The sequence below is a fragment of the Eptatretus burgeri genome, chromosome 2 (genome assembly GCF_056783735.1).
Source record: "Eptatretus burgeri isolate ZD-2024b chromosome 2, Ebu_testis_v1, whole genome shotgun sequence".
Lineage (NCBI taxonomy): Eukaryota > Metazoa > Chordata > Myxini > Myxiniformes > Myxinidae > Eptatretus > Eptatretus burgeri.
In genome coordinates this window covers 141,214,917-141,240,113 of record NC_140962.1, presented here as the reverse complement: position 1 = coordinate 141,240,113, position 25,197 = coordinate 141,214,917, and the positions used below count along the sequence as shown (strand labels likewise).

Genomic DNA, 25,197 nt, shown 5'->3' with positions numbered 1-25,197 from the left:
AGCAAATCATTTCGCGGGTAATCTTTTTTGGGAACGGTGAATTCGCGGCCGACCAATGAGCGACGCCGTTGCTGTCACGTGTTCACGAATCGCACGTGGCCGTGTCGCGAGCCGCGCTGGCGGTGGTGCGCGTGCCCTTCCCGGCGCAGGCCGTGTCATCGGTCTTGGGACTGAGTCCGGTCCGTGGCCTGCTGCTCGGGTCCCGGAGGACGATGGCAAACAGCAAGTTCGAGTACGTGCGCTCGTACGAGGTGAACGACGCTTGCCTGCCGAACTGCTGGATCGTGGTGCGGCTCGACGGAAAGAGTTTTCACAGGTGTGGTTCTCACCGGGGTATCGGAAAAGGAAATGCCGCATTGATTGGGGTTACATGTGCGATGTAGTGCCTGCCATCGGGCTGTCGAGTTTCGAGTTTGATTCCCGCTTAAGCCAAGTCTCAAAGCTGCCGTTCCGCGATGCAGTGCCCCCAAATGGGGTTTGGCAGGGCTGCATCTCGAAGCACGCTGTTCTTTGGATGGCGACGTAAATGGGACTCACGTCGTTCGGCTGTGGACGTTAACGATGCCTCGGTATCTCGAAAAGAGCAGCCATTGCGTGCCGGTGCCCATTGCAATGCCGGTTCGTCGATGTCACAGGGATCCTGGATACCAAGTTTACGTTAATGCTACAAGCAGTAAGGATGGGATTAGTCCATCGAAGAAAAGTAATTTGGTTAATTGGATGTGGATAAAGCACAGCCATGATGGCCCAAATGTCCCCCTTGTCCATCCATTGATTTGGGCATGATGGTGTTGTCAGATTTGTCTAACGCTTATGGAGGAGCTTGTACTTTAATGTAACGAATTGGAATATTGATGCAGTAAATGAGATTAAAACCTGAGGTTGTACTCACAGGTGTTTGGATGGGAGCATGAAACTGAGTAAGGATGGTCCTGCCCCTCCCCCCTTCTCCAATGCCCTCCATTCCCACAATGTGACAATTGTCAACTGGTCCGTCTGTTCGCAGGTTCTCCGACGTGCACAGCTTCAGGAAACCCAACGATGAACGGGCGCTCCGGCTAATGGGACGCTGTGCCATGCGTGTCATGGCGGAGCTCAGTGACGTGGTCATCGCTTATGGACAGAGTGACGAGTTCAGCTTCGTGTTCCACCGCAGAACCGCGTGGTTTGGGCGCCGTGCGAGGTGTGCATCATCAGCATTCGGTTAAGTGGGTGGCTTGCATCACCGTTCCATCACCTGGTTCGCATTGCTTTTCATCATTTTTGAAACCAACATGACGGCAATGATACAGGCTCGATGGCTCGTGGAGGGGTGTGCGACGCAAGTCACGTGCACACGTCAGACATACACATGAGACGACATCAGATTTTACTTTCACACACACACAACCGCTGAAATTGAGGGAAGTGACATCACTTCCCAGAGCACGATGGAGTATTAGTGACGTCACTTTATGGTCTGGTGTGTGAGTGGAAGGGGCAATCCAGTGTATAGGTGTGAAGGGGTAGTTGCTCGATGGGTTTGGTGTCTGGATGGGAAGAGGATAGGGTACATTGCTGGATGAGGAAGTCGAGGGCAGTCTGGTGTGTGAGTGCGGAGGGGCGATCCAGTATCAAAGTGGGAAGGGGGGGGGTCTGTTGTCTGGTCTTTGGATGGGGATGGGGGGGGGATCGTGTGTTTAGGTGGGAAGAGGGAGTGCCCATTGCCTGGTTGAGAAGGGTCTGGTGTTTGGATGGGGAATGGGTGGTCTTGGCAGGGGGATTTTCACTCACTCCTTGCATACAAATTTTGCCCCCCTCCTATTAATCACTCTAACCATGACTTACAAGGCTGGATGAGCTTTTCCCGGCGGTGGTTTCTTGACATGTTGGACATTGAAAAGCTATGGCATTATTGGCTTCGTTGTGGTTACCTTTTGCCTGCGGGCCGGCAGAAGCGCTACCTGACCCCCACATTCCAATATACACTTTGTCGTGGCCTTAAAACGGACGTCAAGGCCAACGTGCGGTAGCTTAAAACCTTGCCCAGATTCTGAATTACCTTCACACAAAATTTGGGGCCTCAAGATGCTACAGTTTGGCCGTGAAAGAATAACGCACCAAATGCTTGAAAATATGTGTGTTGTTTATATCGGCTACAAAATTACTAATCATAATGATGTTCCTCTGAGTGATGCAGAAACCTGTTTTAACTGTTGTTTCGTTATTAATTACAATTATAACACTTTCACAAACTTTTTTTTTTTCTGAAGGAAAGCTCTTTCTTTACCTCCATATTTCGAAGGTGGGCGGAGGTTACGTTTTCACCTTTGCTTGTCTGTGAACAGAACATTCCAGAACGTTGTGCATGGATTTGGATGAAACCCGGTGTGTGTGTGTGTGGTGTGTGGTGTGTGGTGTGTGGTGTGTGGTGTGTGGTGTGTGGTGTGTGTTGTGTGTGTTGTGTGTGTTGTGTGTGTGACGAATAGATTCGATTTTTGGTGAAGATCTGAATCCGGATCTGGAGAAGAGAATTTTAAAAATCCTTCTAAGAGATTCTTCACCATTGAGAGATGGGGCCAAAATTGATGAGGTGACGAGAACGAGCCAATTAAATTTTGGTTCAGGTCTGAATCCGGATCCAGCTTATCGGTGGCATCCAAAATGTAAACTGTTCAGCCTGGTGGAGCTTTGCACTCTCCCGAGTGCCGTTCTCGTTCAAATTATCATTATCATCAGCAGCACAGTTTTATCGATAACTGGCATGGTCTTTGGGGTTTTTGGGGTCTTGGGGTGGGTCTTTAGGGTCGAAAGGTACATTCCAATAGTACGTAATTAATAGACCTATAGTCACACGGCTTCACCGATGGACAGACCATGTTTTTCGTTTTTTGTATACTGCACTGTATATAGATAGATACATCGATAGATCAATCGATGCACGAGTGTTTTGTTGATTCCTTTGGGAAAACCTCAATCTTCAGATCAACTTTTTTTGTTTTTCGTTAATTTTGATTCATCGTTGCTTCCACATTGGTCTCAAAGACGCATGCTCGGGTGTTTCACACAAATTGTATGGGATTACGAGATTCCTCTTGTTGTTTTAAGGATTGGATTTCAGGTTTGATAGCTTTCGGAACAACCACGTTTTTAGTTTAGATTAGATGAACAAAGAGTGACCGTATGAGATCGAGAAAGTACACGAGATGCGACCCCATGTGTGATGCACCTGCAGTAAGCTGATGACTCACACCGTTTCGCTGTTCGCGTCGTCCTTCGTGTTCCACTGGCTCGAGTTCTTTGGTGAAACCGTGCTGCGGTTTCCCCCGACGTTTGACGCGCGTGTCGTGCTGTTTCCGACCGACCGCTGCCTCCGAGACTATCTCTCCTGGAGACAAGCAGATTGTGAGAAGTAACCTGATTTGCCATCGCAATCCACCAATGTTGTGTTGGACACTTTCGTTTTTGTTTCCTTTTTACAAGGACCTTCAACCTGCTTTATGTGGGTGCACAATCGCCATTATTGGCATTTATAGAATGTGGATGAATGTTTGATTTTTGAATCGTTTTTTTTTTTTTTTCATCTTTAGTTTGCATACATTGAGAGCAGGATGGCCATCTTTCTGCTGCTATTGCATCATTTTGTTGCGCTGTCAATGAGTATAACGAAGGCAGCTCTCCGATAGTGCATTTTGCTGTTATTACAGGCATTGCACTACAATGATAAATCTACCAGCAGCAGGTTCCATTTCTGTGGCTAATGTACACCAGACTCTCTGGTGTTACGGTTGACGCATCCGTTCTTCAATCTGCTGGCTCGGTGGTTCGAGTTCGCCCCTGGCTGAGTCGTACCAAAGATTTTTGTTTTTATGCCTCCGTCTGTGCGTGATGGATGATCTTGTGAACCGCCAAAGGGAGATTGTTCCCAAACTCGGTACAAAGGTAAATTATGACGCGAAGATGAACTGATTGGATTTTGGAGTCAAAGGTCAATGGTTATGTGACCTTCATCTGAAAGTAGCAAATTTTCATTACCGCGATAACTTGCGAACTGCTAAAGGGATTTTGATGACTCTTGGTATAACTATGAAATGCAATATGAAGATTAACCGATTTAGTTTGAGATTGAATCGGTCAAAGTTCACGTGCGCTTAGGAAAATTATTTTATGGACTGTACCTCGAGTTGGGAGCGTCTGATGGTCTCTCTTCTACTTATCTGTTCTTTCTCTTGCACACTGTCTCAAGGGACCTTTAATTTTTTTCATGCGACCTTCAATTGAGATCAAACGTAACGGTGGGTTGAAATCTAACACGGGCGGAGGCATATCCATTGACGAATTTGCGTCAAATTCCACTTTATACTTCGCTTCACACTAATAATTTGGAGGATAGAGCACTGACAAACCCTGAAGGTTGGCATCCACGGGAGGGGAGTAGAGTTGCGGAGGAGGAGATGAAAAGGAACAAAATGTTTGTGATTGTTTTGGAATGAGCCAACCAAAGACCCGATTACATGTACAGCAATGAGCAGTGGATTTCCCTTCTAAAAGCACCGAGTAATTTCTCTGCCAATTCCAGGTCACATCAACAACTTGTACAACACCACGTTCTGGGCATTGGTGCAGAAGGGAGGCCTGTCACCATCACAGGCCCAAGAGAGGTTAAAGGTGCGGTGGATTTCCCTTTTTCATTATTGCTGTGTGGCATTTCCCCCATTACTGCCACAGTGAATTTACTTTATTTTCAGTTTGATTTTTTTTTTTCCTCTTTGAGTTTTCATGCTGCATTTTACTTTTCACAGCAAAACAAGAGGATACCAGGCTTAAACTTGGACAATTTTGGTTTTCCAGTTTGAAGGGATGGAAGGGAAGGCTGCACCATATCACTGCCACCCACTCCCCGGAAGTGCATGACCTAAAAAGTGCTTGTATGACTGGTCGTACACATTCATATCACGTCGATTGAGGGGGAGGGGGGAGTGGTGAACCAAATAGCTACAACCTTCGTCTTGTGACCCTTGGTTCCCTTGGCAAGTTTGTTTGAGAATGGATATATGTAAGGACTGAATGCATCGGCCAGACATACAGGTGGACAGACAGACAGAAACCAAATGGCATATTTTATTATGATTATCGTGTGCTGAATGTTTAATGCTCCTTTTACCTCTGGGGTGTAACTGAAAGCGGGTTGTGAGTGGAGGAAAACCGAGCCACGTGCCACAGCTGAGCCAATGCCCTGCAGACATTTTTGGGTAACTGATAATGTCACCTGAGACTGGGTCTGCTGCAATCTTCCTTTCCAAAATTTGTGGTGTACTTGGTGCAATTCTTGGTTGACTGTGATTTTCCTTCCTCCTCTAAGCGGGAGCTCGTTCCATTGCACGTGAAAAAACCATTGTGCTTGTATACATATATATTGTTGCATTTTAGGAAAGCCCCCCCCCCCAGGGAGTTTCACTCAACACAATAGGGATCCCTGTTTAGTTATTTTCATTGTAATTTTGTTTAGTTGGGTTACCTTTCCCCTTGTATCGGGGCAGGGAAATGTGTTATGTGTGCATAATCGGGTTCAATTCCCCCATTGTAATTTTCCCCTTTTTTAAATCTCTATCCCTTCTAATCCTTCTCCCCGTCCCTCTTAACCCCTCTACTTCCCCACACTTTATTACAATGCACATATAGCAGCATGCATGCACTGCCATCGCCGCCACAAGCCATTCTAACGCGCTCTGCGCTGCGCCATTTCAGCATTGCCATCACCGCTCTGCAAAGTTATTCAACGCAGAGTGTGTTTCATTGAAGGAAACTGCGAAGGAAGTCAAGACAGGGATGCGGTGTGGTGAGGGAAACTGCATGGCTGAAGGAAGTAAAGACCGGGCACGAGCCAATAAGAAAGTGGCAATAAGTGCTGCTGTGACCGTTGTGCTCAAAAGCCATTCCCCGCCCAGGAGGAATATAAGCGAGAGATTTCCAGGCATCGCTGCTGCTTTTGCGTCTGGGGATTGGTACGAGTTGAGCTTTGCCATCAGAACAAACTTCCACAAGGGCGAACCTCTGCAGAGCAAGCAGACCAGTCTCATGAGACAGAAAAGTGGATGGGTAGTGCAATTCCCTGGACGCAGTGGCCAGCAGGGTTACTGGCTCACATCCTTGGTTTTCTCTTGTGCACACATTGCAAACACCTGCACCTCTCCTGACACGCTGCACCACACCATCCTCGTTCCTTTCCTCCCTCCCCTTCATGTTGGGACCCACGTGGCTTGCCGGTTCGTGTGCGGGTGTACAAGGGGTCGAAAATACGCACCGATCTTATTCTTCTTCCTGTCTCCCTCTCTCTTGTCTAGTTTCCTGCTTGAACGAGGCACACCTGTGTTGTCTTTTTGTGTAAAGGCAAAATGTATGAGGGGTTCTTTTATGTGCTCGGGGTTGCCTTTTCTTTGTGACACTTCATCTTTATAAATATGTGCCTTTGTTAAAACAATATCGACTTTTCAAACCTGCTTCATTTGTTTCCTCCATTGGTTGGATATAGTGTGCAATAAGTATATGGGAGGTTGTACCCCATTGATTCGCTGTGCTAGACTAGCCGACGTCCTGATTTTGGTTCTGCTCAGCCGTACCTGCCAAACAAGTTTCTTGACTCGGTTGACATACATACACGCATCTTCAGGGTTTGAGGCAGCACCTTTTTTTTTCTTCAGTACATAAAGGTGGGGCGTCGAGAGCATGGTTCCTGATCTGGGATAATTAAATCACTGGGAAGGTAACGTGACATTTGAGTACAGGGACCCGACCAGCATTTGCACGTTTGTATATTTATATAAACTGTATTACCATAACGTGTGTGTGTGTGTTTGTTTGGTATCCACATATGTGGGTTTCAGAATGTGGAATGGAGTCCTCCCAGAGTGGGCTCAAAGTACACACCTTCATTTCGGTAAGGGGTCACGATTCATGGACCAAGCTGTGAAGTTTTCTGTTCTCAAAGTTTTGTGTCGAGGGGTCTCTTCAGAATCGTTACTGAGCTCAGGACATCTTCCCACTGTAGTTTGTTTGTGGTGATATTCCCAGGGATGGTTTTTAATATATCTATGAGGTTCTTTGCCATTCGTCAGCTTCTAGGATCTTTTCACTTAAATGCTTGAGGTCTTGGTATTTGATCATTTTCTTGATTTCTGCATTGTTAGTCCAATATCTCCAGTATAAACACCACAAATGGCAATGCCTTCTTCTCTTTTTTTTTTTTGCATCAAAGTATGATATCTGGTCACAATGCTTTGTTTTTGATGTTCATGCCCGATGGGATCATTAAGTTGTACGTGAGCAGTACTTCAATGTTTTCAGTGATTGCTTTTAGTTCATTTTCTCACAAATTTTCTGGAATTGGAATATCAAAGTTTTTGCAGACGTGCCGGCAGATTACTTTACAAACTCTGTTGTGTCGTTGTGTGTACAGCAGCTGTTCTGACACTTTTTTTTTCTGTGTGGTCGGTCATCAAGTGCCACATATCATTCTCTTTGCTCACCCCACCTCAACCCCTCACCTGTCTTTTTTTTCTCCTCCCCCCACCTTTCTCTCACTCCTGTCCCCTCCTCACCCCCCCCCACTTCCTCATTTTATGCAGCACTCTTCTCCCACACCTGTCTATCTCGGGTTCCCACCAGACTCCCCAAAATTGCAGGCTGTCGCACATGGATAATTCCGTGATGTGGCGGGTCGCTAACTGACCCCGAACGGCAATAACTCAACCGCGTGACCTAGGGTCCTCCGTCTATGGGTTAACCGGGTTACCTCATTAATCACGTGACCTAATTACCGAGGGACATGCCCTCGGTACGCCTTGTCCGAACCGGATCAGATGCAGCCAAGCGACACTGTCAAGGACCTACCGGCTAAAAGGAACGGATCGTTGAGAATAAAGTCCCGGCTAGGTTAGGATACGGACCATGCTGGATCAATAAAAGAAAAGACAAAAACTAGCTGGGAACATTTCTACAAAGGATTTATTAACAGGCAGGTGAGGAAACAGGTGGTACTGTGAATATAGCTTTTGTTGTTGTGTGTGAGCAGGGATAGGAAGAAATGTGAGATGTGACAATAATCAAGCAACTTACAAAAGCAGACACAGAGTAGTTATCCCAATATAATTCTTCTACAATCTTAACTTAAGTGAGGACAGGCCCTATGAAACACACACACACACACACACACACACACACACACACACACACACACACACACACACACACACACACACACACACACACACACACACACACACACACACACACACACACACACACACACACACACACCCCGATGAAGAGGAGTTCATGAAGAGAAAAAGGAGAGGAGATGAGGCTAACGGTCTCTAAATACCTTGCACGATTGCCCGACCGCGCCACCAGAATGTTTTGTGGGGAATGCTCCGCTGAGCGATACCTCCCTGACAGCTGGCGCGTCGTCTCTTGTTTCGTGGCACTTTGTGCAGCTCGCGTCGGTCCAGAGAATGAGACGCGACTGTCGGGCGTGAAGGGAGGGACTTGGATGGAGCCAGCAGCGAGTGGGTGGAGAAAGGCGGAGTCCGAAGCAAGTGGGCGGAGTGACAGACAGACAGGATTAGGTGGGTGGGTGGAGTCAGCGACGAGGTGGTGAAAAAGGGGTGGAGTCAGTGACGAGGTGGTGAAAAAGGGGTGGAGTCAGCAAGTGGTCGGTGGAGAAGGTAAGTTGGAGATCCAGAGAGAGAGAGAGAGAGAGAGAGAGAGAGAGACTGACTGACTGACTGACTGACTGACTGACTGACTTGCGATCTGCCTTTTTTTTTTAACCCCACGGTGCAGAGTGGGGGCGCCATCCTGAAGCGGTGTCGTCACCTGAATCGGGCGCTCTGATTGGCCCCCGCCACTGCATGGCCCGACCGTGATGGCCAGGAGCGGCTCCACTCCACTTCCGGCAAGATGGTTCCAAGCTGAGGAATCGTCTCGCTCCGAACCCCATGATATGAATCGCCTTGCACCGAACTCCATGATATGAATCGCCTTGCACTGAACCCCATGCCATGCCTCGGGGACCCACGGTTGGCGCTGGTCTCTGTGCCACGCGGCCCGAGCGATCCAGCCGCACAGCATGCCTTTGCCTGGAAGCAGCTGCATTGAGGCAGAGGTGTGGGAGAATGTCTGCCGTCCGCGGGAGATATTTGTGGCCGTCGTGGTGAGCGAAGACCGACGGTAAGACGTGATTGTAACCCCATGCGCAGACCTGACCAAAGATGTGTTATTCGTGCCCCGTTCTGTACGATGAGAAAGTATCACGGGGTGCGCGCGAGTCCGCCATTGTGCATGTGGTCAGCGAGCGGGTCCGCCCGCTATCGAGCATGCCCCGTGCAGTGCACACAGGTCTGCCATTGTACACGTCAGCGTGCGGGTCCACCTTTCATCAAGCATCGTGTTCGCAGTTATCAGTGGCAGTGGGGTGCACGGTGCCAGCCCTGATCTGTGTCAGGGAATTGAGGGAAAGGATTGGATATAATTATTCGATGGAGATTCGTTTTGAAAAGGGGACAGAAATATTTATTATTGGAGATTTGGATTGAAGGAGAGTGCATACTGTATGTTGTTAGCATTTGGTGTGTTGGTTATGCGTCTGATCGCCTGAACATTGGGTGGGTGGTTGTCGCTGTAGGGAACATGCTCCGTGCAGCGCTGGCGTTTATTGTTGGCTCCTACCGCTACCTCTTGCCCGGATTTACCTCAGGAATTGAGAAAAAAGAATAGGAATGAGGTTCAGAGATTTAATCAGTCCTAGCTATGAGATTTACACAATGCACTGTCCGTTCGACCCACGGGACAAGAAAGAAGGGATTATCTGAACTTGCATTAATGAAATAACTGACTGGGGACCACTGTATCAGGTCAGGTATGGGAGCATGCGCCAGAGCAGTGTGTTGCTGCGTCCACTTTCCGCCGGTACTCCAGGGGCCTCCGTCTGGCCATCCCCCAGGCAGATGCCAGGCCCATCCCCATCTCCTTGAGATGATGGTCAACCTGCTGCAATCACGAGGCACGTGGTTGGCCCACTGGCCTCCTCAACTCATGAGACTCCCTCGCTGAGAGAACTAGTGAGCAGGATCAGCATCAGGAAAATGAGCCACATGTCAATACAGCCGCAGCTGACGCTCATGGACTATGCAGGTAACAAATCTCATTCGAGTCTCTCTCAGCAACCGCTCGTTGGATACAAAGCCCGACCAGCGATAGCCAAGGATTCTCCAAAGAGACCTGGTACCAAAGGAATTAAGTCTCAGTGTCAGATCCCTGGTCAGAGTCCAAGTCTCACATCCATAGAGCAAGACTGGAAGCACCAAGGACCTGAAGACTCAGACTTTCGTCCTCCCGCACAGGTATCGGCAGCGCCACACCCCATGATCCAGTGAATCCATGACTCCCCAGGCTTGATCCAGACGTCTATGAATCACTGTATGTTGGCTGCTTTTGGTGTTGGAGGGATGTGGTTTCCAGAACGGCTCGAGGAGTTTGGAAGGGGTCAATTTTTTATATGATCCTCGCTACCTGGGTTTAGTTGATTAGGTGAGAGCTGATTGGCTATTCCCTCCATTGACAGGTGAGAGATGTGGGTGGGTTTTTCTATGTATATATCCATCTGGAAGCAGCAGAGGAAAGAGAATTGCATTTCTATATGTGGAAGACTTGCTTGCTCAGCCAGTGGGTCGCCCAGATAGCTCAGATGGCAGAGCACTGGTACTGTTTTCCAGAGGACCTGGGTTCAATACCCGGTCTGGGTTCATCAGTTTTCCACGTATATGTATAATGTTTGCTTCGTGTTCATGCATATATAATTGCATGACAACGCCCCCCTGTGGTGATTAATGGCAGACACGTAATGGGAAGATCCTCTCGTCAGCAGGCCCTCACTGCTCCTATGGTTGGTAGTGAGTGCCCCGGAAGCAGCAGGGGAAGGAGAGTAGCATTTCTACATGTGGAAGAATTGCGTTCTCAACCAGTGGATTGCCTAGATAGCTCAACTGGCAGAGCACTTGTGCAGTTTTCCAGAGTATCTGGGTTTGATTCCATGTCTGGGCCCATCATTTTTCCACATATATTTATAACTAGTAGTAATGCCCGGCGTTGCTCGGGCGAGCAATAAAGCCTGGCGTTGCCCGGGCTTTCTTGCAAATTTCCTGAATAGCTGTTAGCGGTTAGGGTTAGCTGTTAGGGTTAGGGTTAGCTGTTAGGGTTAGGGTAGCTAACACAAACCCTAACAGCTTGGCGTAGCGGAGGTAAACAGCGCCTGGGGCAAAGTGGAAATTTGCGTCCCCCGTAGGCCTTAAACTTGAGTGGATTTGAATGGAAAATCCCATAAGGGATATCGATTTATCGATTTTTTTTTTTTTCGAATATCGGAAGTGTTATAGAAAAAATTTATAGCCAATGACCTAAGTTGGACCAAAAGCCATAATTGTACCGAATTTGAATGGAATCCGTTGGAGTTTGTGAAAATGCATCAAAACGAATTTTGAGGGGCCTCTTAAGGAAGACAATAATATCATTAGTATATGTGCCAAATCTTGTTTCATTTCATGCAGTAACAAAAATCTGATGGTAGAACAAAGAAAGGGGCGTGCCGAAATATTATAGATGCTTGCTCATTGATATAATGGTTCATTGATAATTACCTTAATAATTAGTGAGACTTCATTTTTTTGACCATAGTTTTGCTCAAAATGTGGAAATTTTACACGCATTAAAATGATTTGGGTCGGCAATGGACAAACACGTATGGGATTTGAGTTTAGATTCCCTGCAGAAGAACACTTACTTTAAATGAGGAATAAGTTCAGGTGGGAAGAGCAACAGGTCAAAACCTTAATTAAAAATTAACTTTACGGAAAGATTCCTGAATTTGCTTGTTTAAAATATCGACAGCTTTATGTTTGTGTTGTGTGGTGCAGGGAACAATGACTGGAGACAAAAACGAGATCCTCTTCTCTGAATTTGGCACAAATTACAACAAAGAGCCAGAGGTCTTCCGCAAGGGCACCACCCTGATCTGGCAAAAAGTGAGTCCCACACTTCCTCGAGCGGTGTAAAAACTTGCATTTAGTAAAAACTCCTCTGAACTGTTCTAAAAAATGTAGAAAAAGAATCGTTTTTCCTTTTTTCAAATATGAATTTTTTTTCATGTTCCCATTGTAATACTTTCACTAATGATCGGTTTTAGCTCACCTGGACTTTAGTCCGGTGAGCTTGTGCCACCGAGCAGTGTTCATATGTATGTCAGTCAGTGAGTCTGTAAACACTTCAATCATTATTCCTTGAACCAAATAAACAATTTTTATGAAACTTGGCCACACGTTTCATATCTGATGCCAAATGAAGGTGTATTCACCACATCAAAATCTGCGCTCATTAACTGGTTCAAATCAGGCTTAAAACGCTGAAAATTCCCGTGCTAACCTACAGGGGGCATCACTTCAGCAATACAGCCATGTCCTCTGCTAAAAACATGACCTGTGACTTGTAAAAACATCACCTATAAACATGTATTGCTGTAATCGGCATCGAGAGGGCTCCATTCAACTAATCACATGACCAGATTCTGCGCATGAACAAAGTTTTGATATGTTGTGCCGTCATTGTTACTCCTGATTTAGTTCAGTGAACTTGTGATCGAACAGTGTCCGTCGGTGAGTGAGTGACTGACTCAGTCAGTCATTCAGTAAATTTGTAAACACTTCGGTTATCGCTTGAACCAAACATACAATTTTGATGAAACTTGGCCACAAGCTTCACAACTGATGCCTGACAAAGATGTATTGCCTGTATCAAAATCTGCGCTCATTACAGGGTTAAATGGGGGTGGGAGTTTGAGCCCCCACACCCCACCACATAAAATAGGTATTTTCTCTCTTCTCCAAAACTACACGCACAATTTTGATGAAACTTGATGCACCAAAGTTTGTTCGCGGCATAAAAAAAAAATTTGTGGTTTAAAGGGGTCTGCGGGGGGTTTAGGTGACTTGCTCCTGTTCCAGGTGAGCTTCAGGACGTGCAGTCCTATTTTTAGCTCGCCTGTTCGAAGAACAGAGAGCTATAGCGATACCCCCGGCGTGAGCGTCAGTGTTAGTATGAGCATGGAAATGTTAAAGTTTTTGGTGCAAGTTATTTCCTTTCTAATGTTTTATCTACCACACTATTTTTTACTGATTACAATATACAAATACATATTAGTTCACAAAAAAGTGACCACGATATTCGTTAGTGTTGTGTGTCTGTCTTTTGGGTTGTCGATCTCGGCGGGAAAAATTTTTTTTTTCAAAAAAAAATTTTGGGGAAATTTGTTCTACCTTTATTATCAGTATTTCTGTCGATATGTTTGTCTGTCTGTCTGTCCCTCTTTTCGGTTCAGTGCTCCGTTAATACAATGGCGATTTCGATGAAACTTGGTTGGTAGGTTCATACCATGACCTAGTTGTGTGCAAATGAGAACTGTTGCTATGGCCACCACCGTTGACTAGCAACGGGACTTTGAAATTTTTGAAAAATCATAAAAAATTAATTTTTTCGAAAATCAAAAATCGGGCCACGAGCGACTGTGGGCAGTACATTCAGCTATATTGTCAAAAATTTCCAGCCGGATCCTATGAAAACTGTCGGAGAAGATGGACTTTGAATGAACCCTGGTCGAAAACAATAAAAAAACGAAGTTCGTTATATCTCAGAGACTGTGTCAGATATACATGAAACTGGTATGGTAGGTTCATGGTATGTCCGAGTTATGTGTGAGAAAGAACTGTTGCTCTGGACCCCTCCGTTGCCGAGCAACGGCCAAAAAACCTCTAAATGTGGGGGTATTTTAATGAAAAATCAATCTGCAGCATTAACCCTTGAAACTAGAATCATGAATTTTCTTGTGCTTTATCCTCAGGTCATTCCCCATCGAACAGGCCCATCACGTCAGGTTCTATTGGGTAGTCGACTACCCATGTCCGCCTACCGGCTTGTCTTTGTCTGTCCCGAGCATAACTCTGTGGGTTTTGATCCGATCCTGATAAAATTTTGGTGGGAGGTTTATATCATGATCGAGTTGTTTTCCTGAAAATGGGCGTGGTGCGCCCATTATGGGCGGAGCCACGCCCAAAAAACGTGTTTTTACGGGGTAGCCGATTTCAATTTGCATCTTCTCCAAGGGGGTTTGTCAAATCTGACAGGGGTTTCGGTATTTGGTTAGCCCAATGGCACCTGCATAGCCCCAGAGCTCGATTTTTCATTTTCGGCCCAAGGTCAAGGCCACAATGTCACGAACTTAGAAAATTGCAAATTGTGTTTTTAGGAGGTAGCCGATTTCAATTTGCATCTTCTCCTCGGGGGTTTGTCGAATCTGGCAGGGGTTTTCGGTATTTGGTTAGCCCAATGGCACCTGCATAGCCCCACAGAGCTCGATTTTTCATTTTCATCCCAAGGTCAAGGTCACGAACTTAGAAAATTGCGATTTTGACTTAAAAATCCATCTTCTCCGAAGGGTTTGTCGAATCTGGCAGGGGTTTCGGTATTAGGTTAGCCCAATTAGGCACCTTCATAGCCCCACAGAACTCGATTTTTCATTTTCGTCACAAGGTCACGAACTTAGAAAATTTCGAATTTTGACAAAAAATCATACGACCGCCAAAACTTTGAGAGCTCGGATGACAATATTTTTTTTATGCATAATCTTGAGGTCATTCCCCACCTAAAGTCTTGAAACCATTTTGCTCTATCTCGAACACCTTGCCCGTGGCGCCCTCTTCATGTTTGTTTTTACGCTGATTTCATCAAAGTATGGATAATCCGAGGAGTGCGAAATGCCATATAGCCTATATGACGTTATATTGTTCCTGGAATGTTCCAGAGGAAGTTTTGCACCAAAGGTCATAATCCTTGACCTTTGACCTTTAAAATTCACAAAGGTGAAATTTTCAAAGTTGTGGGAATCGAACCGAGTTTTCGACATTCTTCGACGAACTAACTCCAATAAGCTATAGCACGTATCCTATTTCCTTATTTTAATGTCCACAACATTGTTTTGTGACGTTTAAAGGTTATGCAAAGGTCAAATTTTGAAAGTTGTTGAACGAAACCGGGTTTTTGACATTTTGCAGCTCATAACCTGTCATTCATACCACATAATGTTGATCATTTTTATAACTTGTTCAAACATTATCACATTGTCTCATCCTTGACTTCTGAAACGATCTACATCGTCAAATACTGCTCGTGAACCATCGTCGTCTTCAGACTTGTATTGCTTTAAAATTGTTTGGATCAGAGTTCACTGCAATGCTTTAAAAAATATTATTAGACTAGTCTTTGAGTGTCAGCGTGAGTGTGAAAATGTTAGTTTTTGGTGCAAGTTATTTCCTTTCTAATGTTTTTTATCTACCACACTTTTTTTTTACTGATTACAATATACAAATACATATACAGTGGTGCCCCCAGAATCCAAATTTAATTCGTTCCAAGAGGCTGTTCGGATTTCAAAACTATTTTCCCAATAAGAAATAATGTTAAGTGAATTAATCCGTTCCTGGACCCCAAGAAAACCCAGTTTCAAGACACTTTCAACTGAAATTACCCATGTTTAAGGTAAAATAAGATGAGTAAATGACCTTTTCTGGGTCATGAATCTTTTTTCAAGCCTGGGGGATGGGCAGGAGCATTGTCACTTCTTCCATCAGGTCTGGATGCAGCTCCAGCCTATCAGTGGCCGATCCAAAACGTAAACTGTTCAGCCTGGTGGAGGTATGTAATTAACCATGAAGCACCAAATGGTGTTATATATCCCAGTACACTCTGTGGAGTCACAAACGTGCCGTTTTCACCGCACAATTCCACGGGAGAGAATCAAGAGGTGAAGAGATTGGGTGACGCAGCATGACGTCACTACCATGCTCGCGAAAAAAACGTTGAGTTCGTTAAAGCCGATTCGTCAGAGGGTTCATTGAATGAGTTTGCTTCACGACGGGTTTTCGCGCTTTTATTGCTTCTTTATTTTTCAGAATCCTACACACGGTCGATTTCGGCAGCGAGATCAGACACACGCGTACCGCTCTCATGCTTCGCAATAAGTTCTGTCTTCAACTCAATTGTCGTTCTCACAGACTTCCTCTTATTCTTATTTGCTTCACTGCTCTTCTTGGGTGCCATGGTGAATGCAAAAAGGTGATAATTGAAAAAAAATGCACAAATCAAGGTGAAAACACGAGGTAAAGTCGCGATCGACACACGAGAGATGCTTTTACGAGTACTTCCACCGAGGAACTGAATGAACAAAGCGCGAAGATGCGGGTCGAACAGGCGGGGGAGACGCACGTGAACAAACATGAATGCCACGTTGTGTTCGGTTTTCGAAAATGTGTTCAGTTTTTAGGGCAAAATTTTCTCAAAAATTGTTCGGATTCCAATTTGTTCAAACAATGGGGCGTTCGGATTCTGGGGGCACCACGATATTGCTTTAAAATTATTTGGATCAGATTTCACTGCAATGCTTTATAAAAAATATTATTAGACTAGTCTTTCAAAATGATAAATGTATAAACATGCAAGCATTGGGTGGCTCTAACACCAACTCTCCGGTTATTCATGTAGTGATCTAAAAGTCATGGAGGAGTTTGTGCAAGTGATTCAAAATGCAGCACATTACAACCTAAATGTGGTTTTTCCCACTGATGGGCTCGATCTCCATTTGGACCTGAATCAAAATCTCATCAGCTTGTTCTTGTCACCTACCCAACTCATCCACGAAGTTTTGTCGTAATCCGTCCACAACTTTTTGAGATATCGTGCAATATATCATTTTGGCCCCATCTCTCAATGGTGAAGAATCACTTAAAAAATTCTCTTATCTGGATCTGGCTCTGGATCTTCACCAAAATTGAATCAATTATTCTCTTACATACCCAACGTGTGCACCATATTTAGTCCGAATCCATCCATAACTTTTTTTAGATAGCCTTACAGACAAAGACAGACAGTCAGGGGTGAAAACATAACCTCCGTCCACCTTTGGTGGTGGTGGTAATTCAGGAAAAAGAACATTGAGATAAGGAGACGTTGGTATGTTCTTGACTTAAAAAATACGAAAACCTGTTTCTAAAACACCGGCCAAATCAATTAGTTTGTTTGTACGCAGCACAAGCCTGTGGGGTAGCATTATCGGCTGAGGGCATGGCTGTACTGCTGATGCAGTGCACCCTGTATCTTAGGGAAGGAATTTGGAATTTGTTCATGGTGCTGGCGATAGCTCGCCTACTATTCATAACTGACACCATGGGATGATTAATGTCCACCAATGAATGCTGGCAGCGGGATGACCGTTTAAAGCTAGGTCAGGATTCAAACCCAAACTTGACAGCTTGGAGGCGAGTAGCCATAATCGATACCACGTGTAAGATTTTTAAACAGGATTCCAGCATACACTTGCTATTCAACACCACCCCTTGACCCTGACACACACACACACACACACACACACACACACACACACACACACACACACACACACACACACACACACACACACACACACACACAAATAGTTAAAGGTTAGGTTCTTCCACTTTGTTGTTTACCCTGTCTAAATCTTGATTCTGGCAGACAAAAAAAATTTGGAAGTTTGCTTATTTGGTGTCGATTTTTATGATTATTATTATTTATTTATTTGTTTATCAATCAATCTTTTAGGCAGAAAAGAAGACTGTGACGCAGCTGCCAAAGACCCAAGTGTCACGACTCGACGAGCTCGGGAGTGCATCCACCTATTTGTCCAAGTCGCAGAAACGTCATAGGGCCGTGGTGGCCCTGAATGTGGACATTATTGGAGAGGACTTTTGGCAGGAACACCAAGAAATCCTCGCTGACTGAGGATGAGCACCACCGCTCTTGGGGGTAATGGTGATGTGCCTTTGTTAAATTGTAAACCTGTGCACCTTCCCATAGAAAGTTGAGCTGTTGCCTTTTGTTCTGTTAATTGAGTAAGAAATAGCAACATTGGCCACATCTAAATTGCATGTAATTATGAAATAAAGCAGAAACAAAGATGAAAGTAATAAAAAATGACCGTTTTTACAGCCATTTTTCCCTGCTGTGCAGGGGTTTGGCTTTTTCTTGAGGCAATGTTTTATGGCCAGATGCCCTTCCTGACGCCAACCCTGGTCGCCTCTTACGACACACCGGGGCATACACCGGGACCAGTACACTGGCACTCATTTCGCCGACCTCGGAAGTATGACAGGCTGAGTCAACCCCCTGGTGTTAATTCAGCAGCCAACGGGACTTGAACTCAGGACTCTTGGATCCCAAGCCACCACCCTAACCACTCAGCCAACACCAGGCTTAAAGATGAAAGTAAAGCAGTAGAAAGAAATGAACATGAAACAGTAAGACTCCAAATGGCTCGATCTGACTCCTTGCTGGGTCTCCTCAAGTCACCATGTCCATGACTACCCTGGTTCCACGGAGACCATGCATCTTTCGAGTGGCAGGTAGGTCAACCGCATGTCCCTCCAATGGATCGCCGACAGCTCCCCGGAATGGTGGCAAACGGCATCTCTGAAGGTGGTGCTCCACAGGACCAATCGCACCTTATGCACATGGGGCCAGCAATTGTGGCATGCCCATCCACTCTTCAGCAGGAGCCCATCAATGTGACCACAACCAGAGCCCACCCAGATGATGGCTCTGTTGGCTGAAAAGACAGCCTCTCGAGGAAATGGTGAGGGTCTCTACCCCCTCCTCCAGGGTGCACACAATGCCCCCAACCCTCCATGTGCCCAAAGAAAGCATGCTGTCCACACACCTGTGCCCCTCTCCCACAGCACCTTCTTCTTCTTGCATATGGCAGCTGGGTAGCTATTTTGTTGGGGTGCGGCTGTGCTGCTGATGCTGTTCCCCTATACCAGTACACTAGTACGCATTTTGCTGATCTCAGAAGGATGACAGGCTGAATCAACCCCACCTGGTGTTAATTCAGCAGTCAACAACTTGAACTCAGGACCTTAAGATCCCAAGCCAGCCACCCAAACCATTAAGCCAACACCAGGCTTTTCCACACCACATTTTTTTATTCTTTTTTTGTATACCTTGTCGAGGCTCGTATGAGAGCAAACACAACGCACAGCAAGGGGGCATGAGACAAAACAGTGGGGAACAGACACATTAGGAGATCTGTGGAAGGGAGAGGGATGGAATGGGGAACATGGGGAAGAGAAGATGAACATTACAGGGACTTTCAGGAAGGAAAGCAGAGGAATTGAAGGAAGTGGGCTTGGGTGGATTATCGGGGGTAGAAAAGATCGAGGATTTGGATGGGGGATGATAGGTGGTGGTGAACAGCTGTTTTGAAGACCTGGAGGGAAGAATGGGATTGAACAGAGTGAGGGAGTTTATTCCAAAGGTGGGGAAAAAGAGGAATGAAAGAGTGAAGGCGAGTAGTGATTCGTGATTTTGGTCGTTTTACCAGAAGGGGGTTGTTGGCGGACCTTGAGCGCCCTGTGGAAATGTGGTGGGGACAAATCGCAGAGAGAGCAGGGGGGGCAAGGCTGGAGAGGAGACGGTAGAAGACAGAAAGACCACCGACCAACCTGCGGTGATTGAGTGAGAGGCCCAAAGACTCAGCTTCATTGCGGGAGATGCCGATGATCCCAAATGTCCTGGTTTCGACAGCGTGAAGCCGAGAAAGGTGGGAGGCAGGAGCACCAGCCCAGAGGGGAGAGCAGTACTCCATCAGGCTACGGACAAAAGCTTTGTGTGGTCAGGAGCTCAAGAGGGCTGAGGAAGGACTTTGCACGACGGAGGATTCCCAGTCGGCGACTGGCTTTGGAGGCGAGGTTGGAAATGTGACTTTCCCAGGAAAGGTCATGGCAGATAGTGAGACCCAGAAGCTTGAAAGAAAAGACTTCTTCCAAAGGATTGTTGAGAAAGTGGATGGGGGGTTTTTCTAAACGGTCCTTTCGAAGAGACGTAGTGAGAGTGTGAGATTTGTCTGGATTGAAAGACATGTTCCACGTGTTGGACCAGTTTGTGATTTTATCCAGATCTGCAGTGAGTGAAGAAGCTGCTGCTTGCCGGTCTGAGGGATGACAGATGGTACGGCAGAGGGTGGAGTCACCAGCAAAGAGATATAGAGGATTTTCCAGAGAGTCGGAGAGATCATTGATGAAAACCAGAAAAAGAACAGGGCCCAGAACGCTACCTTGAGGAACTCCAGCCTGGACAGGAAGAGGGGATGAAAGAACTCCATTTAGGGCCACACGTTGACTGTGACAGGAGAGGAAGTCTGTGAGCCATGAGTGGAGATGGCCTTGGATACCATGGGAAGAGAGTTTGGTGAGTAGGGCAGGGTGCCAGACTGTGTCAAAAGCACGTGATATGTCCAGGGATACGGCTCGGATTTCCTGTCTGGCATTGAGGACCTCCATCCATTGATGGGAGAGCAGAAGCACCATATCGAGGGTAGAGTGACCTGGTCTGAAACCAAATTGATGATCAGAAATCAGGCCATTTGAGAAGAGGAAGGATTTCATGTCTGAAGCGATGATGGATTCCATAACCTTGCTGATGATTGGGAGAAGGCTGATTCGTCTGTAGTTACAGGGATCTGTTTTTGCACGTTTTTTATGCAGGGCAGTGATGTTTGCAGATTTGCAAGCAGATGGCAGATGACCTTGAGCAAATGAGAGGGTGAATAGAACAGAGAGAGGGTGAGCAAGAGCAGAAGAGCAGGCTTTGGGGACACTTGTGCTGATGCTGTCTGGACTGGTTGCAGAATCTGAGTCAAGGTTTGAAAGCAAGCTCTCCACCTTGTTAGGAGAAAAGGACACAGAGTCCAGGGACAGTTGGGTGTGATTGGGTAAGGTGGGTAGAGAAAGTGATGGGTTTCGGACGAAAGATTTAGCTGCAAACATCGAGTTTAGGCATTCAGCTTTTTCACGTGCGGTATCAGCAGTGCGGCCATTTGAGGTAAGGGGGAGGGGATGGAGGGGGAACATACACCAGAAACAAATTTGATTAAACGCCACCAGGATTTTGAGGAGGAGAGAGGTTTGAGAGTTCAGACTTGAGATGAGAAAGATGTTGTTTTCTGGCTCTCCTGAGGGTAGATACACACTTGTTCTGAGCTTTGTGGAAAGAACTGAGCTTGCCCTCAGTTGGGTTTGCTTTCCATGAGGCAAAGGCAAGTTGTTTCAGGACAACTGCCTCGCCACAACCTTCAGTCAACCAAGGGCGGGAAGAAGGGTCGGACAACTGAAGACGAGAGGGGATAAATCTGTGCATGAGGGAGAGCAAGTTTCTTTGAAAGAATTCCCAGGATGAGTTGATGTTTGAGAAAGTAGTGATAGGAGACCAGTCTATAAGTTTGATGGCTGCTTGGAGACCCTGCCAGTCAGCTTGAGTGAAATGCTGGACTCGACGGCGGTGAGGTGGTTCTCTGATAACAGCCAGAGAGATGTCCACTTTGACAATGACGTGGTCAGAAGAACCGATTGGAGCGGAAGAAGAGCAGCAGATATTGTCAGGGAAATTTGTCAAAATCAGATCCAGAAGAGATGGAGTACCATTGCTTGAGATCCGGGTCGGGAAGTTGACCGATTGAGTCAGTCCCAATGAGTCGCAGAAAGCTTTTGCTGAGGTGCCATGACAGGTGAGAGAGGTACCCACACCTTGCCAACTGGCATGATGACAATTGAAGTCACCACATATGAGGAAGAGAGAGTTTGGATGAGAAGATAGAAGATGGTCCATGTTTTCAGATAGTGAGGTGTAGATGGAGTCATCACTGTGAGGTGGACGGTACAGTACACATATAAACATGAGGTGGGAGTGGAGGGGAAGCCGTAGCCAGAGGTATTCCTGGGGGTGTGGGGGAGTGAGAGCAGTGCATGGAGAGTGAGGAATAGAGTCTTTGATGAAGAGAGCAACACCTCCACCAGGACGAGGCTCAGGTCTGTCATACCGGAGGAGGGAGTAACCGGGGAGAGATAGTTGGGAGTCAGACACGTCTTGGGAGAGGAAAGTTTATGTTTGGCAGATTATGTCTGGTTTGTCAGTGGCAGCCTGTAAGGAAAGATCTGAAAGGTTTGAGCGAAGGCCCCGGATATTTGAGGTCCACACTTTTAATGAAGAGGTAGGGGACGAGGCTTTGGGTACAGGGGGTGGGGGGAGGGGGAGGGTAGGACAAGGGATGAGGGGGGGGGGGAAGTAAGGAAGGTTGTTGAAAGAGTGTGGGGGATTGCAGAATAGCTAGGGGAGGGGGCCGAATGAGGAGGAGAAAAGGCTCTGTGGTGCTCACGGAGAGGGGGGACAAGAGAGGGGAAGAAGGCAGTTGACGATTTGAGGAGGTGGAGTGAAGAGATGGAGGTGAGAGGGCAGCGGAAGGAGGCAGCTTAGTGGATGAGAGGGGGGTGGGCAACTTTGAGAAGGATGAGAGGGGGATGAAAGGTGGGAGAAAGGTGAGGGGGGAATTTTTGAGCGAGGTGAGAGGGAGGCTTGAAGGGAGAAGAGTGGGATGGTTGCTTTGAGAGTGAGGGGTGAGGGGTGAGTTGGCACTGAAGTTGGAAAAAAAGAATGGTTGATGGAAAGCGAACATTCATAGCAAACTGTGGTTTTTTTTTTTTTTTAAGTTTTAGGTCAGAGATGCGATTTAACACAATTCTTGAGGGATGCAATAAAGGCGAATTCAGAGAATGGAGCGAAGAAACGCTGTAACAGTTGGATTTTTTCGGCAAGGAATGAAGGAGAGGTCGAAATGAGAAGTCTGTTTAAATAGCAGAAGAGTAGTGCATTATGAAACAGTTAAGGGTACCACATGTGTGAGAGAGGAAGATGAAGCATTATAAGATTGTTTTTGTGATTATTAATGTTTGAGAGAGTTTAAAAGATTAGGTCATGGAAGTGTTGTCGAAAAAAAAAAAAAAATCGAGGAATAAAGAGGAAGAAGAAGAAGAAGCAGATCGGGAGAAGGTTTGCGTATTGTTGTTGTTTTTTTTTAAGATAAGAAATAGAGAGATTAGTTGGAAGAATGGGAGACGTTAGGAAAGTGGGGAGGATAGAAATTGAAAGTGATTGGGAGGATAGAAATTGAAGGTAATGGGGAGAAAAAAAACAAACAAAAAAACGATCGAACACCGAGGGGAACCGGTAGGCCTCAAGCCTAGGCCTCGGCCTCGGCCTCAAAAACCCGGTAAGAACGTCGACAAAAACTCACAAAATAGCACGATTTTTGAAACAAAACCGAACTAGGAACACAGTAACATGTAGGTGAGAAAATTAAACAGTTAAAACGGGACAAATAACGACCGGAAACTTAACTTTGAGAATGTCAGCAGAGAGCCCCTAAGGAGACCTCTCGACGCTCCAAACCCAAACCCAGAAGTTCGACATTAACTGTCGAGCATGGAACTCCTTTGCAGCCACTACACAAGCCAGAGGGCACTGTGGCCTGAGCCAAGAATGATAACCCCACACAACCCCCTGGACGCAACAGGGACACTCCACGCAGCCAAGAAAGCGGATGTGGATCGCGCCCTCCAGTGCCCAGCCCAACAGCTGATGGTTCCTCGCTGCCACGGGCCCCACCTCCTGGAACGACGGTGCCATATTGATCTTTTTCACGTCTTTGCATTCATTCACGAGTTCACCATGTCTGTGCTGGCACACTGTCAATGACAATAAAATTATTTTGTTCATGGAACAGCGATGTAAGCTAATGGCGAAGCATGAGGCAAATCAAAGCACAACATTTGGGTTCTTTAAACATACCATTTCCAAACCTACCTTTGGATTGCTTGGATTAAAAAGGCTCCAGTCACCAGCTGGAGAGGGAACCTTAAGAAATACAAGTTTGATGATGTTGGTAATTCAAATGTCACTCGTTTGTTTAAATGTTGAAATACCAATTGTCAAGAAAGAACTTCCAGGGGAACCCCTGCCTTTGCAAGCACTTTGGGAGGTTTGCTTCACTATTGCTTTGAGCTACAATGTTCAAACCTGCAATTTGTACAGTCTGCTTTCACTTATTTGAATCGCCACTCAAACATAGTCTGATACGGACCATTCTCACGTAATGGAATGCCACAAATCGGCACAGACTGTCTTTTCTGTCGATGGTGTGTTCCATTACACAGGAAAGTCATGCTAACAGCATGCTGGAGATATCTTCCAGTGTCACCGACTTTCCTCACAACACATTTTCCAATCATGAGACTTAACTGATCTCTGACTGCCAATTTAACATTTTAAGTGACACCATGTCAACACGTTCTCTCACCTTAGATTTTAACCTCTTCTGTCATTGCTACATTTAGCTGATGTTTTTAAGTCTTTTCAGTCTTGCCAACCAATCTGCTGATGCATGCTATCAAGCCAGACTGTGTGGATTATTTATCAAGGACGAGCAGAAGTACCCGGCATTGCCCGGTATATTTTCTTTGTGGAGGCCTAAAATACACCCACTCAGGAATTGTCGGGGCTCATTTATTATTACGTTTCACGTAGTTAGCTGCAAAGCCTTAGGTGCTATAGAGCGATTTTTGAAATGGCCCATCATGGTCCCTTGTCCGACTCGCAGTCCCGTGACATTTGCGGAAACCCCATGGAATTGCAATTGTCAATTGTGTCCATGACCATGAGACCCGAAACCAAGAGATCGCAAAATCAACTTTGCACATAGAGAAGTGTACTGTACCCGACATGAATATAAACGTTTTGCGTTTGCATTGTTTACATTTACACCTCTTGTTTGTTCATTAAATTAATTTATCAGGTTCTGTGGAGCGGGTAACAGGACTTGGTAAACACCTTGGAGATTATTGGTTAAGAAGCATTGTAAAAGTGTTACCTTAGAAGTGGAATTGGATGCTCGTGAATGTACCTTGATGTTTCTGGGTTAAGTTTGCCCCTGATCTATAAATATTGTGCTGTTCAGGAAGAAGAAAAAGAAGAAGATGTACCACCAACTTCGATTGCTTCCTGAAGAGATTTATTTGTATTTAAATGTCTTGTAATTGTTTTGTATTTATTTATACGTTTACATGTGTACTTGAATACAAGTCATTAATCAAAAAGGCTTCGGCACTATCCAGTGATCAATTAAAATAAAAATTAAACAAAACTTTTTTTTTCGAAGGGTTATTTTTATTTTTACCTTTGCCTAAAACACTCCCTGGA

General features: G+C 45.8%; 1 protein-coding gene across 3 annotated transcripts; it reads left to right on the top strand.

Moving 5' to 3' along the window:
• Positions 1–54: 54 nt before the first annotated feature.
• THG1L (tRNA-histidine guanylyltransferase 1 like) lies at positions 55–25,145 on the top strand. 3 transcript variants are annotated; one of them, XM_085871608.1, is made up of 7 exons: positions 55–316; positions 1,007–1,183; positions 3,215–3,384; positions 4,559–4,647; positions 11,949–12,056; positions 17,716–17,919; positions 24,956–25,145. In XM_085871608.1, exons 1-6 carry the CDS (start codon positions 213–215, stop codon positions 17,893–17,895), a joined length of 828 nt encoding a protein of 275 aa, XP_085727734.1. In that variant the 5' UTR covers positions 55–212; the 3' UTR covers positions 17,896–17,919; positions 24,956–25,145. The 3 variants fall into 3 exon arrangements, with proteins under 3 accessions (XP_085727734.1, XP_085727733.1, XP_085727735.1); XM_085871607.1 differs by lacking the exon at positions 24,956–25,145 and having other exon boundaries at positions 17,716–17,920; XM_085871609.1 differs by lacking the exons at positions 11,949–12,056; positions 24,956–25,145 and having other exon boundaries at positions 17,716–17,920.
• The last annotated feature ends 52 nt before the right edge of the window (positions 25,146–25,197 follow it).